General features: G+C 46.6%; 1 protein-coding gene across 3 annotated transcripts in view; it reads left to right on the forward strand.

Moving 5' to 3' along the window:
• The window catches only part of PLXNA4 (plexin A4), a 469,295-nt gene that overhangs the window by 377,405 nt on the left and 67,808 nt on the right, over window positions 1-24,082 (forward strand). For all 3 annotated transcript variants that reach the window (XM_061467955.1, XM_061467957.1, XM_061467956.1), the window contains exons 11-16: window positions 6,112-6,208; window positions 7,701-7,891; window positions 13,465-13,616; window positions 14,512-14,629; window positions 19,726-19,862; window positions 21,490-21,657. In XM_061467955.1, the coding sequence (XP_061323939.1) occupies window positions 6,112-6,208; window positions 7,701-7,891; window positions 13,465-13,616; window positions 14,512-14,629; window positions 19,726-19,862; window positions 21,490-21,657 (863 nt within the window). The remainder of the gene's footprint in view (window positions 1-6,111; window positions 6,209-7,700; window positions 7,892-13,464; window positions 13,617-14,511; window positions 14,630-19,725; window positions 19,863-21,489; window positions 21,658-24,082) is intronic.

Consider the following 24,082-nt stretch of genomic DNA (forward strand, 5'->3'; position numbering starts at 1 on the left):
CTAAGGTATAACACAAACCACTGCTGCTGCCATCAATGATAATAATGATAAGGGAAATAACAAGGGGAGAGAATACAACCGCTCACCACCCACCGACCGATACCCAGCCCGACCGAGCAGTGATCTAACCCTTCTGGGTAACTGCCCCCAGTTTATAGAGTGGGCATGACGTGCTGTGGTATGGAATACCTCTTTGGTCAGTTTGGGTCAGGTGTCCTGTCTCTGCTTCCTCCCGGCTTCCCCTCCTCCCTGGCACAGCATGAGGCTCACAAAGTCCTTGCTCAGACTAAACATTGCTAAGCAGTAACTAAAACCATCGGTGTTATCAGCGCTGTTCCCAGGCTGAAAGTCAAAACCACAGCACTGCACCAGCTACTAAGAAGGAGAAAAATGACTGCTACTGCTGAACCCAGGACAGGTTGGAAAAGACATTAAGAACATCAAGTTCTAACCCCACTGACATGGACAGGGACAGATGACCCACCTGACCATGCCATGATCATTACTATTACCTGTTTCAATGGCTAAGCCCACGTTCTTGTTTGGTATAAGCCTGCCCATTGCCTGGCCTTGGCACACACAAGCAGCACACACTGATTTCTAGCAGCAAAATCCCTGTTGATAATTTGCCTCTGGTCTTCTCATTGCATTCACAGGTCTGTGTGTCGTGAGACCCGAGATGTTACAGCTCAAAGTGCTGTGTAACTTCAGGGTGGGAAAAGTAAATATGTTATATCTGTCACATCATCGCACTTGAGCTAAAGATCTCAGTGGCATTTGACTCTGTGGTGTGGCTCACACAGTGGGGGGAATGCTAAAAAACAGAGCTAAGAGCTGAACACAGAGCTGGGAAGAAATGAGGAGCTATTCACAGAGATCCTGGGAAAACACGCTTATGGGTGGCCAAAGAGACAAGCACAGGGCTGAGTTGTACATCCACTTCTCAGCTATTGCGATGCAGCATGATGATTATTATTAGTATTATTATTATCACTACTACCATATTATTATTATTATCATTATTATTATTAATTTAGCTACATTCAAATATCACAGAGAAATCCCAAGCATGATGTAGGCTGTATTGTCCTGGGTGATACCCAGAATTCTCTCCCAGCTCCAGGAAGCAAAGACTCTAAAGAGATGGAACAACTGTGGGCAAGAAGTTTTCCGCCTATAGTTTATGGCTGGAAAATTGATGCAAAGAGGGATTAAAAGATTAGCACAGGATCACACAGGAAGCTGGTGCAGAGGTACAAGAATCACCAGGCCCAAGCTCTAATCACTGAAGTGGTGTCAGGAAAATAGACTAACACTAAAATACTGCTAAAATTCTTGAGGTACAAAAGGGAAGCATCATGTAACTGCTTTATGTTTATTGTCCCAAGTCTGTCCAATCCAAACTACCAAAGGGTTTTACCCCGTGATACAGCATCCCAGCAGGATGCAGTGAGAGGTGTGCATGGGATGGCTATGGATTTGCACAAACTGCATAGCTCTGAGGTCTGTAAAGCTGAGTTCCATTAAGGCAGGATGCCTGTAGTAACTGGGTGCCCCAAAAGAACCAGGAATGGCTGAAATGAGAGGTGTTGTTTCATGAAAGCAGCTAATGTTAATAAAGCTGTTGTAGAACTGAGCCTTGATCTTGTGATCTCGGTCCTAGGATAATGAACTTCCATGAGACAAACAGTTGATGGGATTAGAGTGGCTTGTGGACAACGTGTTAAACCACTACCAACATGGCACAATGGCCAAGCGAGGTGATGGGTTCAGCCTGTGTTGCAGGAGACAAAGAACTGGGATTTAGGAGTTCAAAACATTGTTCCTGTGAATTGCAACAGCTCCTTCTAGCAGCTTTTTTTTGGCATTTCCTGGTAAGAGCCAGCCTGCCTTTCTGGGAAGGCAACCTTTCTTTCTCAGTTTGGGCCTCCAAATTACATGTAATTTTCTGCTTTGACTTGATTTGCATAACAGGAATCCAGATTTGGCAGACTTTGGGGTCAGAGTTACATCTTTTGAGCAGTTTTGCCTGTGCTGAAGGAAGTTGTTCAAGGCAATGTAGACACACAAGCCCTAATGGTGTGAATGCTCTTAGTAGGAGTATCCCAGAAACTCTGCTGTCCTGGAGATCGATACACCATCCCTTTTTTCTTCCCTGAAACATGTTTCCTCCTTATTGTTACAGCTGAGTGAATCCTTTTCAAAGCCTCCTAGTGAGTTCAGTGGGCTTTGAACAGGGGTCACAATGAGTTAGCAGCTCCTGTGGTCTGAAGAGGACGGAGCATTTACTCGCTGTTGCTTTGCAAATTGCTCCGTTTCACTGCCGTGCAGCCCATGAGATGTCTGAGGCTGGGCATGGCAGCGTGAGCATCCTCATTTCAGCCCTCAGCTGGCTTCATCCTTGATGCTCATCCATTGGGATCCCCTTGTTTACTCCTCTCATCTCTTTCCAGTTCTGGATCAAGTCTGCTGAGTTAACAAGTCTAATATATGTCTGCCCCTGGTGTCACAGGCAGATAGGATCTGAAATCCCAGCTGGGCTCATGCTGCTGGCTCTTGGATCCACAGCGGGATGAAAGGCTCTGGGGGACTCCAGCTGCCTGTCCCTTGGCAGCCTTGTCTAGGCTCTGCTAACAGCTAAATCCCAATACACTCACATGAGGTTCTGCTGAGGCAGAAAGCAGCAGTTTTTCAGGCACCTACAGGCTCAACTTCCTACTGAAGGGTGACCAGTGGTTCTGTACATATTCTCTTTCCCATTCCCAGTCAGCATTTACAAAGTGCTGTGCAAAGCAGGAGCTTGCAAAGCTCCCGAGTGGCAGAAGATAAGTTGTTCTCTACTTTTGAGGCTCTCTCCTTCCTACTCCTGTCTCCTCACCCTTGCTTCCAGCTCCATAAAGCTGTGAAAAGCCAGTGTTGTGAGTCCAAGCGGCTCTGCATCATCTTACATCTTGCTGGCAGTGACACCAAGAAGTGTCATAGAAATGCTAATTCTGAATGAGACTGGCGGGTGCAGCTCTATTGCAAAGGGCTCTGCTAACCTGCAGCTGCTCTTTACTTCCATGGTAACCACCAGGCTCATACCCATAAATACCCTACAACCAGATTGTAATCACAGGGTTTTGCAGATTAGTGGTTAATTGTGTTTAGTTTGTCCAAAGAGAAATTACCATGTAACTAACGCTCACTCTGCTCTAATGGGCAGAAATCACCATCTACGATTTACTCCCCTGTTATATGGCAATTAATGGATACAGAAAAACCTGCTTCTAAAGGCTCAGTGCTTTGACATCTCTCTGGGAAACCACGCTGAGATTTAAGTGATGGGGAGCTCTTTAGCAGTCTAAGATATAACCAACCAAATCAGACAACTCACTGAATTATGTGTAACCTTGTAGTGGAAGAAACATTTCTTTCTTTAAAAGTAGGATTTTGTCCTGCTATAGATCCCAGTGCAGGGGGAGATGCCTGATCTCAGGAGGGTAGATCCTTATGTGGCCAGTAATAGTAGGAGACCTGAAATGTCTCTTGCCTTCCTGCGTTGTGACCATTCTTAAGCAACCATCTCAAGCCACACCAGGGCAGGTTTAGATGGAGCTGAGGAACAATTCCTTCCCCAGAGGGTGCTCAGGCATTGGAACAGGCTGCCCAGGGCAGGGCTGCAGTCACCGTCCCTGCAAGTGTTCACACAGCGTGGAGACGAGGCCTCAGTGCCATGGGTTAGTGGTGGCCTTGGCAGTGCTGGGAACGGTTGGACTGGATGAGCTTAAAGGGCTTTTCCAACCTGGCTGATTCTTTGATTCTATGACCTCCTTTCTCATTGTGAGGCTTTTTGCCTGTTGGTGAAGTGTTGGATGGAAGCTGTTAATGGAGGTGGGCAGTAGGATGTGACGGACAAATGGGTGAACCCTGTGTGAACTGGCTGATGGCAACTCAAATTCTAGCCTATAAAATACACTAAGCACCATGTGTGAGGGAGCTGTCTGAGTGGAGAGGGCCTCCAGAGATCAACTTCCATTTCCTTTGTTAAGGCCAGGTCTGTGTACTAGACTGTGCCTGACAAGTGTTTGTTTAAGTCTGTTTAACTCTCTCTGAAGATTTCTATGACTTGCTTAATATGTATTTCCTGGAAACTGGATATCTCCTATTCCAGCTGACGTCTTTCTGGTTCTGAGAAGGGAAAAATAACTACCCCCTGGGGCTTTATGTGTGGAACGAACTCTCATACATCCCCAAATGAGATTTGCTTGGGTTTTTTTGGCAGCAATACGGCATTGTTGATTCACAATCTGTTTGTGATCTTCAGTAGTCTCCAGACCCATTCCCGCAGCACTGGCCAATCACTCCAATTTCTTACTTGTTAGCATTGATTTCTCCTACTGAAGAACAGTTGGGACTGGCTTGTATTGAATTTCACTTTGTTGATTTTGGCCTGGCTCTATCATTTGTCAAGTTTGTTTTGAATTCTTAACCCAGCTTTTGGGTGTTCTTGCACCCTCTTCTGGAACAGTGTCATTTGTGGAATCTGTGCTCTATCATCCAAGTCAGTAGTGAAAATACTGAATAATGTCAGACCCAGGATAATATTCCATTTAAAACACCCTCCCATGCTGACATTGAGTTATCTGACTTCTTTATTTTTGGCATCTTTGGCATATACCTTATGGTGGTTTCTTTTAGATCATATTTCCCTAGTTTGTTTATGGGGCTCTCTTGTAGGACAGTAGCAAATACTCTACTGAAATTAAGATAAAGCCCATCTGCTACTTCCCTTTTATCCACAGAGCCATTAAGCCTGTCAAAAAAGGAAATTAGATTGGGTTGACACAATTTGTTCTTGATAAATCTATGCTGGCTGATTTTTATCACCTTATCATCTCGCAGGTGCTTATAAATTGATTGTTTAATAATTTGATGTACTTTTTTCTAGGGAGCAAAGTTAGGCTGACAGGTTTATAATTACACAGAACCTCCTCTTTTCCCCTTTTAAAGGTATTTCCATGATATGCTGTCTGAGACCTCACTCAGCTTCCAGGAGTTGTTCAATGCATCACCATCCCTGGCAGTGTCCAAGGCAAGGATGGACTTGGCTTGGAGCAACCTGCTCTAGTGGAAAGTGTCCCTGCCCATCTCAGGGGTTTAGAGCTGAATGAGCTTTAAGGTGCCTTCCAACCCAAACCAGTCTGGGATTATATGATCACTAGGTTAGATAACCTTACATACATGCTCAGCGTCCATGGAGTACACAGCAGAGGTATATGTGGATGGTAGAACCACAGTGCATAATGAACACCTTAGTGATGCACCCAAGAGTTGGCAAAATATCCTTCAGAGCTGTGCTCAATACCTAGAAGTTAGATTTCTAAGATAAATCCCATCATATGCACAGATCAACTACTGCTGTGATGGCACTGGACATCAGGGCAGGTGGCAGCAGGTCCCTAGTCCAGAGAAGGGCAATGGAGCTGGTGCAGGGTCTGGAGCACAAGTGTGATGGGGAAGGGCTGAGGGACCTGGGGGGTTCAGTGTGGAGAAGAGAAGGCTCAGGGGGGACCTGATGGCTCCCTCCAAGTGCCTGAGAGGAGGATGGAGCCAGGAGGGGCTGGGCTCTGCTCCCAAGGAACAAGGGATGGGACAAGAGGAAACGGCCTCAAGCTGCCCCAGGGCAGGTTTAGATGGAGCTGAGGAACAATTCCTTCCCCAGAGGGTGCTCAGGCATTGGAACAGGCTGCCCAGGGCAGGGCTGCAGTCACCGTCCCTGCAAGTGTTCACACAGCGTGGAGACGAGGCCTCAGTGCCATGGGGCAGTGGTGGCCTTGGCAGTGCTGGGGAACAGCTGGACTCAATGATCTTAAAGATCTTTTCCAACCTGGTTGGTTCTATTTTGTTAATGGAACATTCACCTAATGGGTAAGCAGGGTGTTCAGAGGGGCAGGGCGTGCTCTATTGAGCACCACAACTTTGAGAGCATCCCGGTAATGGCGATTAGGGAGGTAGCTGACAGCTCCATTTCTCCTGTTCACAACCTGCCTGATCCCTTCTCCTCCCCACCTGAGGGCACCATCTAAGCCCGGTTTGGGGTTTCTCTTGTTTTTCCTCTTCCACTTTTAGTATTCCTACGAAGGGATGGAGATTAACAGCCTGCCGGTGGAGCTGACAGTCGTGTGGAACGGGAATTTCAACATTGACAACCCTGCACAGAACAAAGGTAAAGAGTTATTTCAACTTGTCCTTGGAAGTGGTAACCTTAGCAACGGGCTGCATCGCTCCCTACACTTAACAAAGCTGCCACCATCTCCCAGCGCTGTCTGGTACATACTTCTTCTCTGCACTCTTCAAATTACCATTTCTTGGTGTGCTTTTTGTCATGTGTTTCCCCTCTTTGCAAGTATGACTCTCCCTCCCACTTGTGTTGCTTCCCCTGTTCCTTCATCATCTTCGCCTCCTTCTTCTCCCCACGTTTTTGTGTCTTGTTTTTATGCTTCTCCTTCTCCAGCTTTCTCCCCCTCTTTATTTCTCCTGCAGTCATGCTCTTCAACATGCCAGGAGACAGGGCATGCTCTGCTCAGAGGCAATGTAATGATGAAGAGGGGAAGGGAGAGGGGGAGGAGAAGGGCTGAAGCTCACCAGTGGGAAAACTCTGAACAAAATACAGTGATCATAGCAAAGGACTCAAATCTACCTCCTGTCCAGAGCCTGGCTGTTTAACTGCCACAGGATTGATGTGCCCCTCACAGAGGGATGTTGCACATCCAGCCATGACCCTAAGGCAGGCATTTTTGCTTGAGATGGATGGTCCATTCACGTCTTCTTCCTTCATGTTCATCACCCTCAGCTACCCTGAAGCCTTTCCCCAGGCAACCTGGATGCTCTGCATTTACAGCTCAGATCCATAGATTCTTCTTCTCATATCACCATCCTTCAGACATTTCTCCCTCCCTTGCTTTACCTTCTCTTTTCTTGGACACTTTCCACATCTTCTTCCACTCCATCTCTCCCAATTAGGTACTCCCTTGTTACTCTCACACCATTTCAAACCCACTCTCATGCTGAGGGGTGGTGGGTGAGGTTTTCACCAACACCACATTGAAGCTGGAGAGCAATACAGAAGGCAGCTCTTCTCCCCATGGTATGACCCCTTCCTGTCCTTCTCCCCTGCACCCACCTCTGTGAGGTCTTTCTCTGATGTCTTAAACAGCCACTCTGGATGCAAAACATCCTGCATGGTACTTCCCCAAAACAGTGGCTCTTGAAGGTTAAATCCACACAGTAAACGCAACAGGCTGGAGACCCTTGTCTAGCCCTGGCATCCAGCAGAATGGCACAGCCCATGTTTACACTGCTATCTTCTCTCAGCTTCCAAATACCCTTTTCATGAGGAAATAACTCTGACAACTGCAGTTTTATTTCTGTTCAATGGGGCTGGATGGCGCTTAGAACAACCTGGTCTAGTGGAAGGTGCCCTTGCCCATGGCAAGGTGTTGGGACTGGATAATCTTAAACTCCCTTCCAACCCAAATAATTCTATAATTTCAAGAAGGATGTAAACATTTTTTCCCCAATTATCCATCCCTCTGGAGAGGTCCCATCATGCATCACTGAGCACCTTCCCCTCTCTCACTCTTCATTCTGCCTTCATCCCACCACTGTTCTGTGCTATCAGCATCTCTGAGGTCCTCTCTCTTTTCCTGTCCCTGCAGTTCACCTGTACAAGTGTGGGGCCATGCGGGATAGCTGCGGACTCTGCCTTAAAGCTGACCCAGACTTCGAGTGCGGCTGGTGTGAGGGACAGAACCAGTGCACCTTGAAGCAGCACTGCCCAGCCCAGGACAGCCAGTGGCTGGAGCTCTCCAGCACCAAGGGCAAATGCACCAACCCCAAGATCACGGATGTAAGTCATGGATCTGCAAGAAGTTGGGGTATTCCCTCTTGTACCCTTCCTTGGGTTATTTTACTGCTTTCTCTTTGGGTTGATGAGGGCTGAGTTATGCTGGGTCAAGCAAAGCCACAGGCACCTTTAGAGAGGGTATGGTGGCCTTCAAAGTTGAGCACACAGTTTCAGGTATCTACAACATCTGAGCAGGGCATCAGAGTCCTGATGCTAGTCCAGAAGGCTATGGTGGCTTTCAAAGCCATGGGAGGCTATGGTGGCCTTCAAAGTTGGGCACACAGTTTCAGGTATCTACAACATCTGAGCAGGCCATCAGAGTCTCACTGTAGTCAATGTGGACATGAATCACTAGTGTATAGTCTGCTGGAGCCCCATAGCATCTGACCTGCCAACACAGGGCTGGTTGATGTGACATGAAGTCTTCATGAGACCTTGGGCTTCTAGAGGAGCAGCTAAAGGTGAGACAAGATGCTCCAGGGCATCCCAAATGGGCAATGTGAATGAAATCGAAGGAGCCCAACTGTCTTGAAACAGCCTCTCTGGCCAGCCTGGCTGAGGAGGAGATGTTAAATGATCCCAGAGTGGTTTGTGCTCTGCTGACAGGAGGTCAAGGAAGGGGGCAGGTTGTAGTTCATGCTTTCTGGCAGCATGACATGGACAATGTTAGTGTACAAGACTCCACTGACTTCATCAGACTAATGCTCTTCTGTTTTCCTGGCTGACTTTGCATGCTGAAAGAAATCTCCATAGAGCAAACAAAAGCCTGTGTAGCTGTCAGCTTTCCCCCTTTGAAGGCTCAAGGAGGAGGCACGATCAAGCCTGGACTACACACAGTTTGGAACTGTCCCATTAAGTGATGAAGAGAATGAAGGCAAGGCTTGGAGGAAGGACCTGCAGGATAATGGTGTTCTTCAGGTTTCCTATTGTGCTGACTGTGACAAAGGAAGAGCTGAGGGATAGGTACAAAGAGGAGGTACAAGAATAGAAAGACCACAGAGAAAAGGAGCAGAGGAAGGGGGAGAAAGCAAGAGAGGCAAATCATTCCTGCAGTCTAAAGGGATTTTTGTCTGCTGTCTAAGGATGCTTTGCCATGATGTGCACCATTTTCATGGTCACAAGGCACACAGCAGGGCAGATCTGAGCCTTGAAAATTAGCGCTCCATCCTTATCAGCTTCCTCCTTCTGTAAGTATTTCTCAGTCACCATGTCTTAGTTAACATGAGTTCCTTTTCAGGGTGGCTTGGGACTTATTCTGGGGAAAGTAAGGAGGAAAATGAGACAGAGAAGGTAAGGGGATATGTAAAGGCGGAAAATCCAACCTCCATGGTCAGGTTCAATAAGAATAATCGGGTGGGTTATATTCCTAGAAAGCAAGAAATGATTTTCAGTTATATTTGGTTAAGAATCAAAATGTTTGCATGTTATAGACAAGTCCTAAGGCAATGTCCATGCATGTGAAAACAGAGGCTGGGTAGAATCTGTTATTCCCAGATGCCACTGGAAGTAACCCGTCTTACTGTGTTTTGGCCCATCTTCCTGTCATTCATCAGTCCCAAATAAGGGGGATTGTCCCCAAGGTACTCTGTTGGACTGCTGGAGTGCCAGGCTTATTCTGATGTTTCCAAGGTGGAGGTTTCCACCATGCTTGGATTTATCTGATGCTGGTATTTTGAGCCCACCAAAACCACTTGAAGCTGTGAAACCGCATCCAGAGAGACAGAATGAGCAGCTCAATCTGAAAGTTCAGCTTTGAGGTCTTGAAAACTGTTGGAAAATAAGGAAAACTTCCTTTGAATCTTTGCAGATTCTCAAACCTTGAGAAAGAGTCAGAAATTTTGCAGAGATTCATAGAATTTGGTATTAGGAAGCTGACATGGCAAGAGGTTGGAACAAGATCTTTAAGGTCCCTTCCATCTCAAACCCAAACCATCCTATGATTCTGTGATGACTAACTAAAGCAGAAGTCCAAAACACAAGGACCATGCAGTGGTATGATGTCCTGAAGGTCCATCCACATTTCTCTATCATGCTTTAACCCCAAACCTGCATCTCCAGTCTCTTTATGTACTGCAAAGCACTCATTCTCCACCCTACAGCTGCAGAGGGGACATAGCTCTAATTCTGCTGGCATTTCCTCCAACAGCTCCCAAAGCGCAAACAGATCATTGCAATATTCGCCTATGAAATATTCCAGCTGTCTGGTGCAATCATAAGTAGCTCTTGGAAAGTCTTTTTCTGAGCCATTAGCTTGGAAGTAATCTCAAGTGACTGGATATATATTGCAGCTAATGGTAGGTCTGGGGCAGTTGGTAAGAGCATGCATATACTGGAGTGGATCCAGGGCAATATCGTATGTGTGCAGGCAGAGGAGAAACAACACATGTACTCACACTTACACACGATCACACACGTACCCAGCACAGAGCTTCCTATAACCTGCACTTACTTACTAGCTCTTGCATTTATACTGCCACAAAACCTCCTTTAGGAGTGACAAGCTCGAGCACTGGGGTGATACGAGCGGAGGGTGTCAATGGTAATGCAGTGTCGCAGCTCTGGGTCTTCAAGAGAAAGCTGAGGCTTCCTGGCACCGTTTGTATCCTTTCTTGTGTTTTCCTTTCCCAAATTGACAGGTCTTGTTCCATATTTTTGCACTCGTGGTAGAAACAGGCTCCTTCTCTCTTGCTGTGAAACAGAGTGGTAGCACCTTCTCCTGGTACACATCCCTGGGAGTGCAACGGGTTGGGGTTAAGGCATCTCCCACATGCTCCTGGGAGAATCCCAGGCCCTCCTGTTTCACAGAAATAACTGGGTTTTGAAGCTGGCCTTTACCAATCAAAAATCACCCAGTGGAGGTGTTCAGAGGTGTTTTGCTGGCTTCACTCTGGAAAGTTTCCTGTTGATGCTTTTTGTGTCATACCAAGGTTTTATAAAGATCTCATGCTTTACACAGAAATAGAAGAGGGGTGATAATGTCGCCACTGAGTTGCTTGTGACTTCTGCAGTGAAACTTTGGTCTTAAAATCACCCTTAATTCCAAAGAAATGGGTCTTTCCAGCAAGATGTTCCTTTTCACTGCTACCTTTTCTTTTATTCAGGGTAATGGTGCTAGTCATGCAAGAGAAAAAATCCTCTTTTGCCCTGCTATGACATGAACAGCTCATGCTAGCAAGCTCTTTCAAACATAGGTGAGCCCTAATTAACCATGGATCTAGCTTGCCAGACACCTACCTTACTAGAACAAGTAAAAGCCATTTGATGGCAGGTTTAATACAGCAAAACTGAACCAAAGCATTCCATGGGGAATTCTTGCAAATATATAAGGAAGTAAAACAAATTATACGACTTTAAGTCTATCTTTTTGTTTAACTTTTTCATTTGGAGTACTTACTAGATTGCATTTGGTATGGTGATATATTGTAGCCTTCCAACATCATTCATATAGTGATTTATCAGGAGAACATTAACTAATGTCAGCAAAAGAGGTATTTCAAACAGAAAAACTTTGCTTGAATAGATATTTATTAATGATTCAGAACAAAAATATTTTGGAATTCTCATTTTTGAAAGTTTTCAGTGTTGGGTCGCCAGCTGAGACAACCGGGATTAGTTTCTCCTGGAATAGAAATTTCCTTTCCATCCTAATTTTTAAAGATACCTTCTTCATTTCATGGGCAATAACCACAAATGCCTCTCTCTTTCCTCCTCTTCTTATCCATTTTTGACTTTTCCACCAATCTCATCACCACAGACCATTCAAAGGTCAAAGTCAACCCAAATGACCATTTCACCTCTCAGATTTATGAATGTTGTGCTATTTTCTTTTTAGGTCTTCAGTATCTTGGTGACTTTTGGAGTAGGGATAAACCTGCCCTGGTTCTGATTTTGTTGGCTCAAGTGGTATTTGTGGCTTTTGGACCTGAGACCATGGTGCTGCAGGGATCTTGTGCTGCAGAGGTTGTGTGTATGGAACACAACGCTACAGGTCCAAGGGCTTGTCTGCGATCATCTGTGCTATATATTTGTTAACCCCTGTTGACTCCATGTATAGTCAAAGACACATTCAGGAGGTCGTTCATGATGCCTGAAATTAAGTATCCTAAACTAAAATATCTCTTAAAGATGTCAAGGTATCTCCTTTTTATTGCAGATGGACCTTCTAAATGTGTGGAAATCAGTCTAACCCTGGTGCCAGCCTCAGCACTGGAAAGGGGTCACAAGCTTGTGCCAGTGCCTCAATTTTCCCTTCCAGTCCAACTGCCATGCAAGGGTCTTGTTGCCAGGCCGAGATTCCCAGTTGGCAAAACCATTGGACAGTGGGTAGGGACCTCAGACAGGGAATTCCCCTTCCTCACTGCAGACAAAGCCTTGCCAATGCTGGCAGATCGCAGCCAGAGTGGGCAGCAGGGAATACCCTTTGAAAGCAACATTTGAAACCCCTTTCAACTAACCAGTTGTATGGCAAAGCATTTGGGCACAGTGAATAATTGAAAGTGCAGAACTGCGAGAATTAAGGGCCAGCCCCATGATTTATGTGTTGTTCAATTCAGCTCCGATGCTAATTTCCACTTGGCTCTGAACAAAGGTGATGGACGTGATGCAGAATGGGCCAGATATACTCCACAGAGATAGACAGCTCTGGGTGAGGCCCTGCAGTGGGAGGGAGAGCTGGACTTTGGAGGATAGGTGGTGCTTTGGCTCTGTTGCTCAACACAAGACGTAGCGATCCTACCCCTGCTAGGGTCTGGTGAAGGTCCAGACTGGGATGCAAACGTCATGCCACAAGCCACTGGGATGGTTGGGAGAGCCACTCATCCATGCTGGGGCTCAGGGGCTGTCTACCCTACAAATAAGCTGTCCAAGCTCCCGTATCTCTTCACCTGGCCTAAGCTCTCATTAGGGCATTTGGAGCTCTCTCAGAAATACATGTTGGCACACAGCAACTACTGCTGTCTCAGTGACCCTCCACCTACCCCATACCTAATCTGACATGCTGTTTATGTTGTCTCAGCTGTTTCTTTCAGGTGGGCATGTTCAGTCGAGTTTGTGATGCATGACCAACAGCTTCCTCCAGAACAGAGCAAAAGCTCCATGCACTTTGGGCTGGGAGTTTAGGATTGAAAGTGACTGGATGAAACTGTTTGTGCTCTTTTCTTGTTCTTTCTCCCATTTCTTTCCACCAGGCCCCTCTGCTGTCTTTCCATGGCTCACTGGAACTAGATGATCTTAAGGTCCTTTCCCACCCTAACAATTCTATGATTCTGTCTATAAAGTGCAAAGCTCAGCTGCACGATCAGAAAACACTCCCTCCCCTCACCTAGAAAACATCTCATACTCATCTCTGGATGTATTGCAAGTAGTTAGCAGACAGTTGAGGCATGCGTGATATATATTTGGACCAAGTAATGTATCTGGAGCAGGTTTGTTCCCTCAGTTTTTCAGCATTCATAGCTATGAATGTCTCTAGAGGTCACAAAGAGACTTGATATCATCTCTTCTTTCACCTGAGAGGATACTGATGTCTTTACATAGGTAGTTTCATTATTCTCCTTTGTCTTGGCTTGTTTCTCCAGATCAACCCAGTGACGGGGCCTCGTGAAGGTGGGACCAAAGTGACCATCCGTGGGGAAAACCTGGGGCTGGAGTTCAGAGATATTGCATCTCACGTCAAGGTGGCTGGAGTTGAGTGCAAACCGCTGGTGGAAGGGTACATCCCAGCAGAGCAGTAAGTTGGGTGTGTGGCAGTCAGTGGGCCACAGCACACCTAGTAACAGCCATTGCTAACTGTAGGGTCTTCTAAGGAGTCCATTCCAGCCATCCTTGGAAGTGAGGAATGGAAGATGCCATTGCTTTAGTGCAATAATAATCCATTTATTACTGCGTTTGGATTGTACATTTAGATAATCCTCATGGCACATGCCCTGAAGTTATCCTCTGTTTTTCACATAACACAAGGATGTTCAATTCCAGTCTGGGGGGCAGGAGTCTCAAAAAGAAGCTTTCCACATGCAGGAGACATCATTAAGCCTTACAGCTGCAAAGCTGTCCCACCATGCAAGGCTGGAGGACAGTGGACCCTTGGGGTCAGACCTCAGCCCAGCATTTGTCTATATATTTAAGTGAAACTACGCTGATTTACACCAGCTGATCATTTACACCAGCTGAAAGAGAAGTGATATAGATGAGACATTAGAAAGAAGCTCTTCCCTGTGAGGGTGCTGAGGCGCTGGCACAGGGTGCTCAGAGAAGCTGTGGCTGCCCCATCCCTGGCAGTGTTCAAGGCCAGGTTGGAGACAGGGGCTTGGAGCAAGCTGCTCTAGTGGAAGGTGTCCCTGCCCATGGCAGGGGGTTGGGACTGGATGAGCTTTAAGGTCCTTTCCAACCTAAACCACAATATGATTCTGATTCTATAATTCCATGATTTGTCCCACCAAAGGCCAACAGCCAAAAGCCACTACTCTTTAAAGAATCACTTATTCCACAGTTTGGTTCCTGGGTTGGGAAGAAGAGGAGGGGTGAAGTCTACACTCCATTCCCCAGCATTGTGAGCTGTTTGCTCCGATTCCAGCCTACCCAAACCATCCCTTAAACCTTGCTTCTGATTCATGTTTTCTCCACAGGATTGTGTGTGAGATGGGGGAGGCCAAGCCCAGCCAGCATGCTGGATTTGTGGAAATCTGTGTGGCTGAGTGCAAACCAGAGTTCATGGCCAGGTCTTCACACCTCTACTACTTTATGGTAAGCTCCTGCAAGACGTTCTCCTCGGCCCTGAAGGTCCTCAGTCCTTTGTCCCCTTTGCTACATCTATCCATTGTCCCTGATCCCGTTCAGCCTCTGAGCTCTTCACTGCTGTTCTGAGTGCAGCAATGTACTGGTTCCTTTTATTTCCTTTCAAACTCTTGTTAGGAGCAAAAATAACTTGCCTAATTAATGTTTTAACAGTCTAATAATAGTCCAAATTATTAGCCCAAGTACAGTTACATACAGTCATGGTCCAAATTAGTACAGAAAATTCTCATTAATAGTTAAAAAATGCTATAAAAAAGAAAAAGGAAAAGAAACCTTTCCCTAGTACCTTACTTCTCCATGGCGCGATGCTTACCCTACCAGTATTCCTTCAGGCCCTATAGCTGAAGGCACCAGTGTCCTCCAGAAGAAATCATTATCATCCTGAGGTCTTCCCTGGGAGGAGTGTGATGTGCATCATGGGGTTTCTTCCCTCTCACTCTTGGGTCCCCCCAGGGGTATCTCCATCCCCTTCTCCCCCCTGCCTGCCTCCTCTCCCTGGTCCCCAGCACCAGTGGCAGCGCTGCCCAGTATCCAGCCCAGGCACACAAAGGGTTGGTGTTTGCTGGGCAGAGCCTGCCTGGGGTGGCAGCCCTTGGCCATGCCAAGTGTCCCCGGCCCTAAGCTCAGGTGGGTTGAGCACAAGGCCCTTGGCTATGGGACACTGGTGACCACAGGGACACCCAGCTCAAGGGTTGGTGAGCCCAAGAGGCTTCCTGAGACCTTGTGGTGTTGGGCCAGTGCAAAGACCATGACCTTCTGCTGTAAATTCCCATTTACAGTCACCATAGTGGTGGTGGTTGTTTCAAGACGTAGCATTCAAGGTGTCTGTGTGATGGTCTTCTGGGTGTCTAGGAGCAGCACTAACTCAGGAGAGACCGATTCACCAGCCAGGCTGTGGATAAGCTGTAGAGCATCACTGAGGCTCAGTGCAAGTGGGCAACTGTTTTGGATGCTCTGTGGTAAAACAAGAGATACCAGCAAGCTAAACTGGAAGTAGCTTTTAAGGGTAGGTGTTTTGGAGAGAGGCCTTAGCCATAAGGAATTTGGAGATCGTCAAAAGTCCCTAGGGATGGTGACACACAAAAGTTCCACTCAGTTCATGCTGATGGCACTTGGAGAACTGTCATACTCCTCCGTTTAGATTGCTGGGGCTGGCAAATTGGCTTGTTGTGCTGTCTGTTGGGCCATCAGCTTGCAAAGCAGTCAGAGGAGCTCTGGTCCTGATTCCACCCTATAATGGTGCAAGTTCAGCTGGACACTGTCTCTTTGCTCTGCAAAGTGAAAGAGAAAAGGAGAGCCAAACATGTTGTACACTCAACTTGGGTTTTTTGCTCCTTTCTAACAATGCTCTTTTCCAAGAGACCTGCTTGTTCCTCAAAGGCCCCTTGTCCTCAGGGGGACATGCAGGCATGCTGGGGACATGCAAGCATTGCCTGGCCTTGGTCTGTGCAGGTTGGAGATGACATGATTTCTTTGTTCCCATCAAATGCTCTCAACTCCTGCAAGTGAATGGCTTCTTTCTGACAGTATTCGTATGCCCCAGCATCTTTCTAAGGCAAAGGGAACTGGTAATGAATGCAAAATCCTGTATTTCTCCTTGAGCTACAGAAATTCCTCTATTCTTTGTATTTTCTGATGTCACTCAAGTGGTCAGGGCAGAGAAACACCTTAAGAGACAGCCCCATGGGGCATAGAGAAGGGCTCTTTCAGGACTTCAGTGTATCACCTTTGCTACTCTTGGAATTACTGTCTAATGTTGATCATCTGTGTCCATCGGTGACAGCTTTTCCCTCTGCCTTTTCCTGCTGCCAGCTATCCCAGCAGTGCATGAACATGAAGTCAGCAGGGTTTTCTCTGCTGAATACCTCAATATCTTCATGCTAGAGAGAATAATACAGATGCTCTTCAGCCTGCCCATCGCATGCTCTTTCCTGCATCCATTGCTTTCATAGCAGGAGCTGTGTTTGTTGGTGTGGTTTGGTTTTCTTCAGTGCTTCTGCCAAGGCATCGCAAGGTACCTTGGCATCCTGCAGCAGTGGGTGGCAGCTTGAAGGGAAGGAAGATGTTTGAAAACGAAGGAAGGGCATCACATGGGAGATAAATGTCACTTTCTGATGCGTGGTAAATCCAGTGGAAAATTGCTTTTCAAAAGGTTGGTAGCAAAACAGGATCACATTTGGCCAATAGGTTCAGTCTTCCCTTCTCCTGCAAGAACTAAGAGGTGATGTTTTCTTGAACTCAGCAGAGTATTTCATTTCAGTGTTTTAAAAAGGCAGCTTAGTTTAGAGATGTTAGAAGAGTTCCTCTCCACATTTCTGGCCAGAACTTTTACACTCAAAATGCTGTTAGTTTGCTTTAAACTCATCTGTGATCAAAAATGCAAATTGCATTAGAAAGCACAGTAAAGCCAAAAGGGAAACAAAGCATTTGTTTGCAGGCTTAAATGAAATCTATAATGAAATGAAATTTATAATGATCTAAATGAGAATAATTATTTTAAGCTATTCATTTTGTTGTTGATTTCCATAGTCTTTCAATCAATAAGAAGTTTCCCTTCACTTTTCAATTCAGATACTCAAGCAAGTTTGCTTTTTATACTGGCTTTGGATGAGAATATTAGGCTCAGTGTAGGAGATGTGGGTTACTCTGATTGGAACTCCTCTGGGTCTGCTCCTAAAATCCTCTTCCAGGACAGCATTTGCAACAGGTCTCCCACCTTTCCCTTCCCACTGCTACTATTGAACCTATAGATAGGAAACACAGGTACACATGCTGTGTTTGTCACATCTTGCTCTGCCCTTGTCCCCAGGAGGAAAGAAGTGGGAACAAGGTCTTTATATGCACCATGAGGTCAGTTTAAACACAGTTCTGATGGCAGCTTCTTTGTGGGCAGCTTGTTTGGAGGAGGTTCTGAAGGAAAGGGAAGTGTTGGGGAGCAGATGAAAGCAGGCAAGTTCTTAGAAAGGTTTGCTCATTGTCACTGACCACTTCAGCTTATTACAGATCCACCAGACCCACTTGCATTTTCCATCCCCAGCAACGAAGTGGTCAATAGTCTGGAGGCTGAGTTTCACTGCAAACATGCTGTGCAATATTTATGAAGGCCACTGTGAATAATTAATGGTTTATTGCAACTTTGAAAGCTGAGCCACAAATCCTTTTGTAAGCTTGGCACGAGACACAGCAATGCTTTAGCAAAGAGCATTGCTGAGGTAGATCTGGTCTGCAAGGATCCTCAAAGGGCATGGCTGTGTTTATCTACCTCTGAGGAGAGGGAAGATAACCCACCCAGGAGTGGGCTTTGGATCTTTAACTCAAGTGTTCCGCTATGGTTCATAGCTGTTGTGCACCAAGCTGGCTGTTCTCAACCTTTTTCTCACAACAACAGTAATGTCCTGGTGGAGCTGGCCATCAATAAGGCTTGAGTTGGTACCCTAAATGAAGAGGAGCACTGAAGAGCATCTTTTCTTTTGCATCTACGTACTCCTCCTGCATCTTTCATTCCAATATCTGTTAGAGAGTGTTAGAAAAGTATAAAAGCAGTTTCCAGCCCATCGTGTCAAAACCAGTCAAGTTTAACCACAAGAAGTGTCCAGCTCTGACAACAGATCTTTCTGCAGAGCTATATGTCTGATTTCCATCTTCAGCCCTTTCACCATGAGGCAGATGCACTTAGAACCAAAGCAAAGTCAAAACCTTACTGCTGGTCTTCAAAATGATTACCCAGAGAGGGTCAGGGACAGAGAGGCCTCCCTGCGTGTGAAAGAGGGAGCTGTGATGTGTGTCAGGTGGGTTTATAAACGTGGATTAATGGTTTCCAAAGCTCGGTGAGGTGACTGCGCTATGCACCTACTTGTTCAGAGGAGCTGAGAGCTTCAAGAATTTGTGTCATCGTTCTTAAAGAGGAGGGAGGGGGAAATAATATTCATTTAAATGCATATAGTAGCTTTTCACTTGGGACTGAATAGAAAGTTTTTCTATTAAAATGCAAATGAAAAAATAAACTGTAACTCCAAATTTCTCCCTGAAAATGGATGTCTCCTCTCCGCATTGTGGTAACAGGGTGATCTGTGCCTTCAGAATGCAAGTGTTTTATCTTGGTTTGGAGAAGAAGGGAGAAAAGGGAGGTAGAAAAAAAAGAGGTTTGAGATTCAGGGATCCTAAAGGAATTGTGCTCTTTTTTTGCTATATTAATACAGCAGCGTGTTGTGTTTGGAAAAGAGGTTTGGAATGCCAGCAGAGAAAAGAAAAAGGAGTTCATGTGAGCAGTGCTCCTTTTGGGGCTGTAGCATTTCAGAGTACATCTCAACATGAGCATCACCATGCTGTAGCAGTGCAGGACACTCCTGAATACTAGACTGTCTCAGCATCCAAGTCTGATAAGAGGAAAAGATTTGGGGTCATGAGGTGGGCATGTGGGAGAGGCAAGACATGAGCTCACATGCGCTGCTGAACCACAGCTCTTCTCCTCCCCAGGGACAAAGCCCATGAGAACGGTGGCAGCTTTTAGGCATCCCTCTGGAGCCTTAGAGTAGGTTATGTTGCCTTCTCAGATCAGTAGGGCTCAGAGCAATGTTTTCATCACTTGTGAGCTCCACAGTTTGGAGGTGGAAAGTCCCCATCAAGATCCAGTCAACCAGTTCAGGACCCGGTTTATTTTACAGAGGTGGTGTTGCATGATAGCAAAGATGACACCTGATCTGTGTCAGACAAGCAGTGGAGATAGGAGATCATGACTCCAGCTGCTCCAGGCCTGGAACTGACTTTGCAAGCAAAGTATTTCTAAGGGTAGCCAAGGGCAGTCCTAATTTTGCAGGGGTGAGGAGAACAGATGGAGTTAGGTCTGAATTCATCCCACCAACTTGGCATTCACATCTATGATAGGGCTGGTTTCAATCTTAGGCTCCTCCATTGACCTAGGCTTCTCTGTATGGTCATCTTCTGAAGTCCACCTAACGCGTGGTTAACCCCTGAGGGTACCTACCTCTCTCCATCACTAAAATGCTCCCCTACTGTGCTTTCAACACAACCTTTTGCCTTCACAGACTCTGACCCTCTCTGATCTCAAGCCAAAGCGGGGACCAGTGTCGGGTGGCACCCAAGTGACAATAACAGGCAACAACCTCAACGCAGGCAGTAATGTCATGGTGACCTTTGGGCGACAACCCTGCCTCTTCTACAGGTACAGATGGGTCCTTCCTACTGTACGTGCCTGAGTCGATGTGAGCAATTACAGTTGAGTCACTCCTGTCTCTCTCCCTCAGGCACCTTCTTTGTCTGTGGCCGTGTCTATTCATTCAGCAGTGGGACTTCTGCATTCTGCACCATGCACATCCTTGCTGTGCGTGTTTTGGGGTGGGAGAACAGGATTTATTTCGTTGTTTTGATCTGTGTTTGATGTGCTTTTTTCCATGGCTCCTTGTCAAATTCCAGTACAGTTCTCCAGGGTCCTTTTCTTTGCTACTTGCTCAGGGACTACATTGTTTAAAAGATCCATTTTCATGTCCCGCCTTTAGCCGAGGTGTCAAAGAAAATCTGACAACATCGGTTCTAAGAATTAAAACACCTCCCTTTTATCCCAGAATAGTCCTGTAGTGCTAAGAAATGGATTATTTGCCACATTTTAGCTCTGGGTTGGCTCCTGTTCAATCACAGTTCAGAGAGGCTTAATGTCAGTGTTACCTGCTGAATGTTCCCTGATCCCTGTGAGAATGAGCCTGAATCCCATTCCCAGGGGCTCCTGCAGCTCAAAACTACCCAGCGCAATGCGTTTCGCTGCCAATATCAGTGGAGGCTGAAGATGAAGTTGGCACATTTCTCCCAGCATATGCTTGGCAGAAGAAGGGCTCATTCACAGAAGACCTGGGACCACTGACTTGGGGCAATGCCCTTCCCTCCCCTGGCTGTGGGGATCCTGTTTAGCTGCCTGTCATGGCTGTGGTGTGATTTAGCATCTATAATTCAGGAGGGTGAAGTCACAGCTTGTGATTTAAAAGGCCAAGAGGGACTCACAGCTGCTTGGAGATGCTTATTGAAGAGACTGGGGAGTTTTAGCTGGGATTGAGCTTGGTCTTTCATGGGAATTTGGAGGGTGCAGTCAGTGAAGTGAGTTCCTTGCTGCAAGGGAAGGATGCACCCTGCTTTATGCTTTCTAAGAGTATAAGATGAGGCTGCATTACAAATCACAAGTCTGGGGAGATTGAAGGTGTTTGGAGCCTGGATTTTTGGCTTTTTATAGAATGTTCAGACCTGGAGCTGCTTTTGAGCCCCGGCAAAAAGGAAAGGTTTATGTAGAATCCTCTTTGAGTGTAATCATAAAATGCTTCCCACTGTATTAGTACCTTCTATGAAAAGGTCCCAGGCACACTGCAGACTGCACTTAAATAAGTCTTGGAGTCCTAATGCAAAGTTAACTTTATTACCCCAGACTGGAAAGCTGAGGTGCAAACACCCCTCTTTATGAGCTGCTGCTGAATATGTCTGCAGGCAGGAAGGAAACATCCATGATGTATTTAATCACACAGAAATACTTACGGAGACTGGTTTGGTTTGGACTTCCCTTGGGGTTCAGTTTTCACTCTGGGACATGAGAGATTATGGCTTTTGGGGTTTTATTTAAAGTAGTAAAAAGGCAAAGTCACTTCCTCAGATAAATGGCTACTCACAGCGTATTCCTGTAGCAGTGAGTTTTACCACAGCGCATAGGTTAAAGTCTCAGGACATAAGAACAAGTAGCTGGTCTCTCTTTGGCACCATGTTTTTTTGCTGCTGGTGGCATCTATCTTACATTTACTTGCTTCTGCTCACAGGAGATCGGCCAAGTACATTGTCTGTAACACTACTGCCTCAGATGAAGGCTTTGAGAAGGTGAAGGTGTCTGTGAGAGTGGACAAGGCCAAGATACATCAGGAGTTGCAGTATGAATATGTAGAGGATCCAACTATCCTGAGGATAGAGCCTGAGTGGAGCATCTTCAGGTAAGCATCCCATGGACACCCCATGGATCTCCCATGGTTTTCTAATGCAACACTGGTATGTTCATATTGGTCCTTGATACAGAAAAGTGCTTGCCAAGCATTGTGTTCACTGAAAAGTGGATTTGCAACATCCAGCTGCAGATGCTCACCAGAAGCTTGTCTTGGTAGTTTCATGCTTTGATTACGAAGGTGGGTGCCCAGGACAAGGAGTGATGGGTTCAAACTTAAATAGGAGAGATTCAGGTTATATATAAGGAGGAAGTTCTTCCCTGTGAGGGTGCTGAGGCGCTGGCACAGGGTGCCCAGAGAAGCTGTGGCTGCCCCATCCCTGGCAGTGTTCAAGGCCAGGTTGGACACAGGGGCTTGGAGCAAGCTGTTCTAATGGAAGGTGTCTGGGCCTGTGGCAGGGGTTGGAACTGGATGATCTTAAGGTCCTTTCTAACCCAAACCATTCTATGATTCTATGAAGTCTCCAACTTATTGTTGAAGCTTTCTCCCTCTTTACTGCAGCACAGGGTTTCTCTCCAGCACCAAGGTTCTCCCTGTCCGAGTGCTATTACAGACCACTGGAGCTAGTTAAACTACACATTTGTACCCCTAAAAGCTGCAATTCCTAATGCTTCTGGTCATGGCTGTGTTTCAGGCCCCACTGGGCTGGGTCCACAGCTTTGCATGCCAGCAGGACCAGTCAATGACCTATTAAACCCAGGTACAAATAACTGTGCTTACAGAGGTGACTCTCCCTTGTGTTTGAAAGCAGCAATTCCTACCTTTCCCACAGCCTTCATGGACTTGCTAGCTAAGGACTAAGCATTGGTTATTTGGCTGTCATGCCTGGAAGCCTCAGGACTGCTCCTGAGATGAAGTAGAAAGGGAGCCCTGGACCCTGCCCCATCAAGCAGCCTTTCTCCTCGTTAGTCATCCCTGTTTCTCTTCACTCCATCTATGCTGCTTTGGTGAATTCAGAGGGCTCACATGAAGGTGTCTGAGAGGAGCATTTGCCCTGGCTGTGCACAGCGTCAAAGCGAACCCAAATGCTCTCAGAAGCCTGCAGAAATGGCCTTGGGTAGAGAGAAATTGGCCATTAAATGCTCTGATATTCCCTTGGAAAAGGTACAAAATAAGAAATCTTAGTCTCCCCTCATTCATCCACAGCAGCTCTCGGCTTCCCTGTCAAACCAGACTGATAGAAGGAGCTGGGGATTAGGAGAAGGGCTTGTAAATCCCCCCAGTTCAGCTCCCATCCAGAAGCTGTTTTCACAAATCAATTAGTGTGTTTAATTTCCATGAAGGAATTTACTGATTCAGCCGGATTGAATCTTTGCACATTGGGCTTGAAGCTTTAGTGTCTGGATTTTCCATTTGGGGGGGTTATTTTCAGGCAGAGTTCAAGTTATCAGTGAAAGGAGAAATTGCTTCACTCCCTTCCTTATTAAAGTGAGTTCAAGGCTGGTTAAAAGGTGCAAGATTGACAGCCCAGGAGAGTGAATTCCCCTATTCTCCCCAGGAAAGTTACAGCATAAGAACTTTCTCTGCTTGGCCTCAGGTCATAGAATGGTTTGTGTTGGAAGGGACCTTAAAGCTCCTCCAGCTCCAACCTCTGCCACGGGCAGGGACACCTTCCACTAGAGCAGCTTGCTCCAAGCCCCTGTCTCCAACCTGGCCTTGAACACTGCCAGGGATGGGGCAGCCACAGCTTCTCTGGGCACCCTGTGCCAGCGCCTCAGCACCCTCACAGGGAAGAGCTTCTGCCTAAGAGCTCATCTCAGTCTCCCCTCTGGCAGGTTAAAGCCACTCCCCTTGGCCTGTCCCTACAGGCCCTTGTCCAAAGCCCCTCTCCGGCTTTCCTGCAGCCCCTTTAGGCACTGGAGCTGCTCTAAGGTCTCCCCTTCAGGAGCCTTCTCTTCTCCAGGCTGACCCAGCCCAGCTCTCTCAGCCTGGCTTCAGAACAGAGCTGCTCCAGCCCTTGCAGCATCTCTGTTGCCCTAATCTTAGAATCATAGAATCATAGAATCATAGAATAGTTGGGGTTGGGAAGGACCTTAAGATCATCCAGTTCCAAGCCCCCCGCCATGAGCAGGGACACCTCACACTAAGCCCTACCACCCAAGGCTCTGTCCAGCCTGGCCTTGAACACAACCAGGGAGGGAGCATTCACAATTTCCTTGGGCAAATCATTCCAGTGCCTCATCACCCTCACAGTAAAGAACTTCTTCCTTATATCCAATCTAAACTTCCTCTGTTTAAGTTTTAACCCGTTACCCCTTGTCCTATCACTACAGTCCCTAATGAAGAGTCCCTCCCCACCATCCCTATAGGCCCCCTTCAGATGCCGGAAGGCTGCTCTGAGGTCTCCATGCAGCTTCTCTTCTCCAGGCTGAACAGCCCCAACTTCCTCAGCCTGTCTTCATACAGGAGGTGCTCC

The sequence above is a fragment of the Pezoporus flaviventris genome, unplaced genomic scaffold (genome assembly GCF_033815535.1).
Source record: "Pezoporus flaviventris isolate CSIRO_AGI_PZ_B2104156 unplaced genomic scaffold, CSIRO_AGI_Pfla_v1 ptg000046l, whole genome shotgun sequence".
NCBI lineage: Eukaryota > Metazoa > Chordata > Aves > Psittaciformes > Psittacidae > Pezoporus > Pezoporus flaviventris.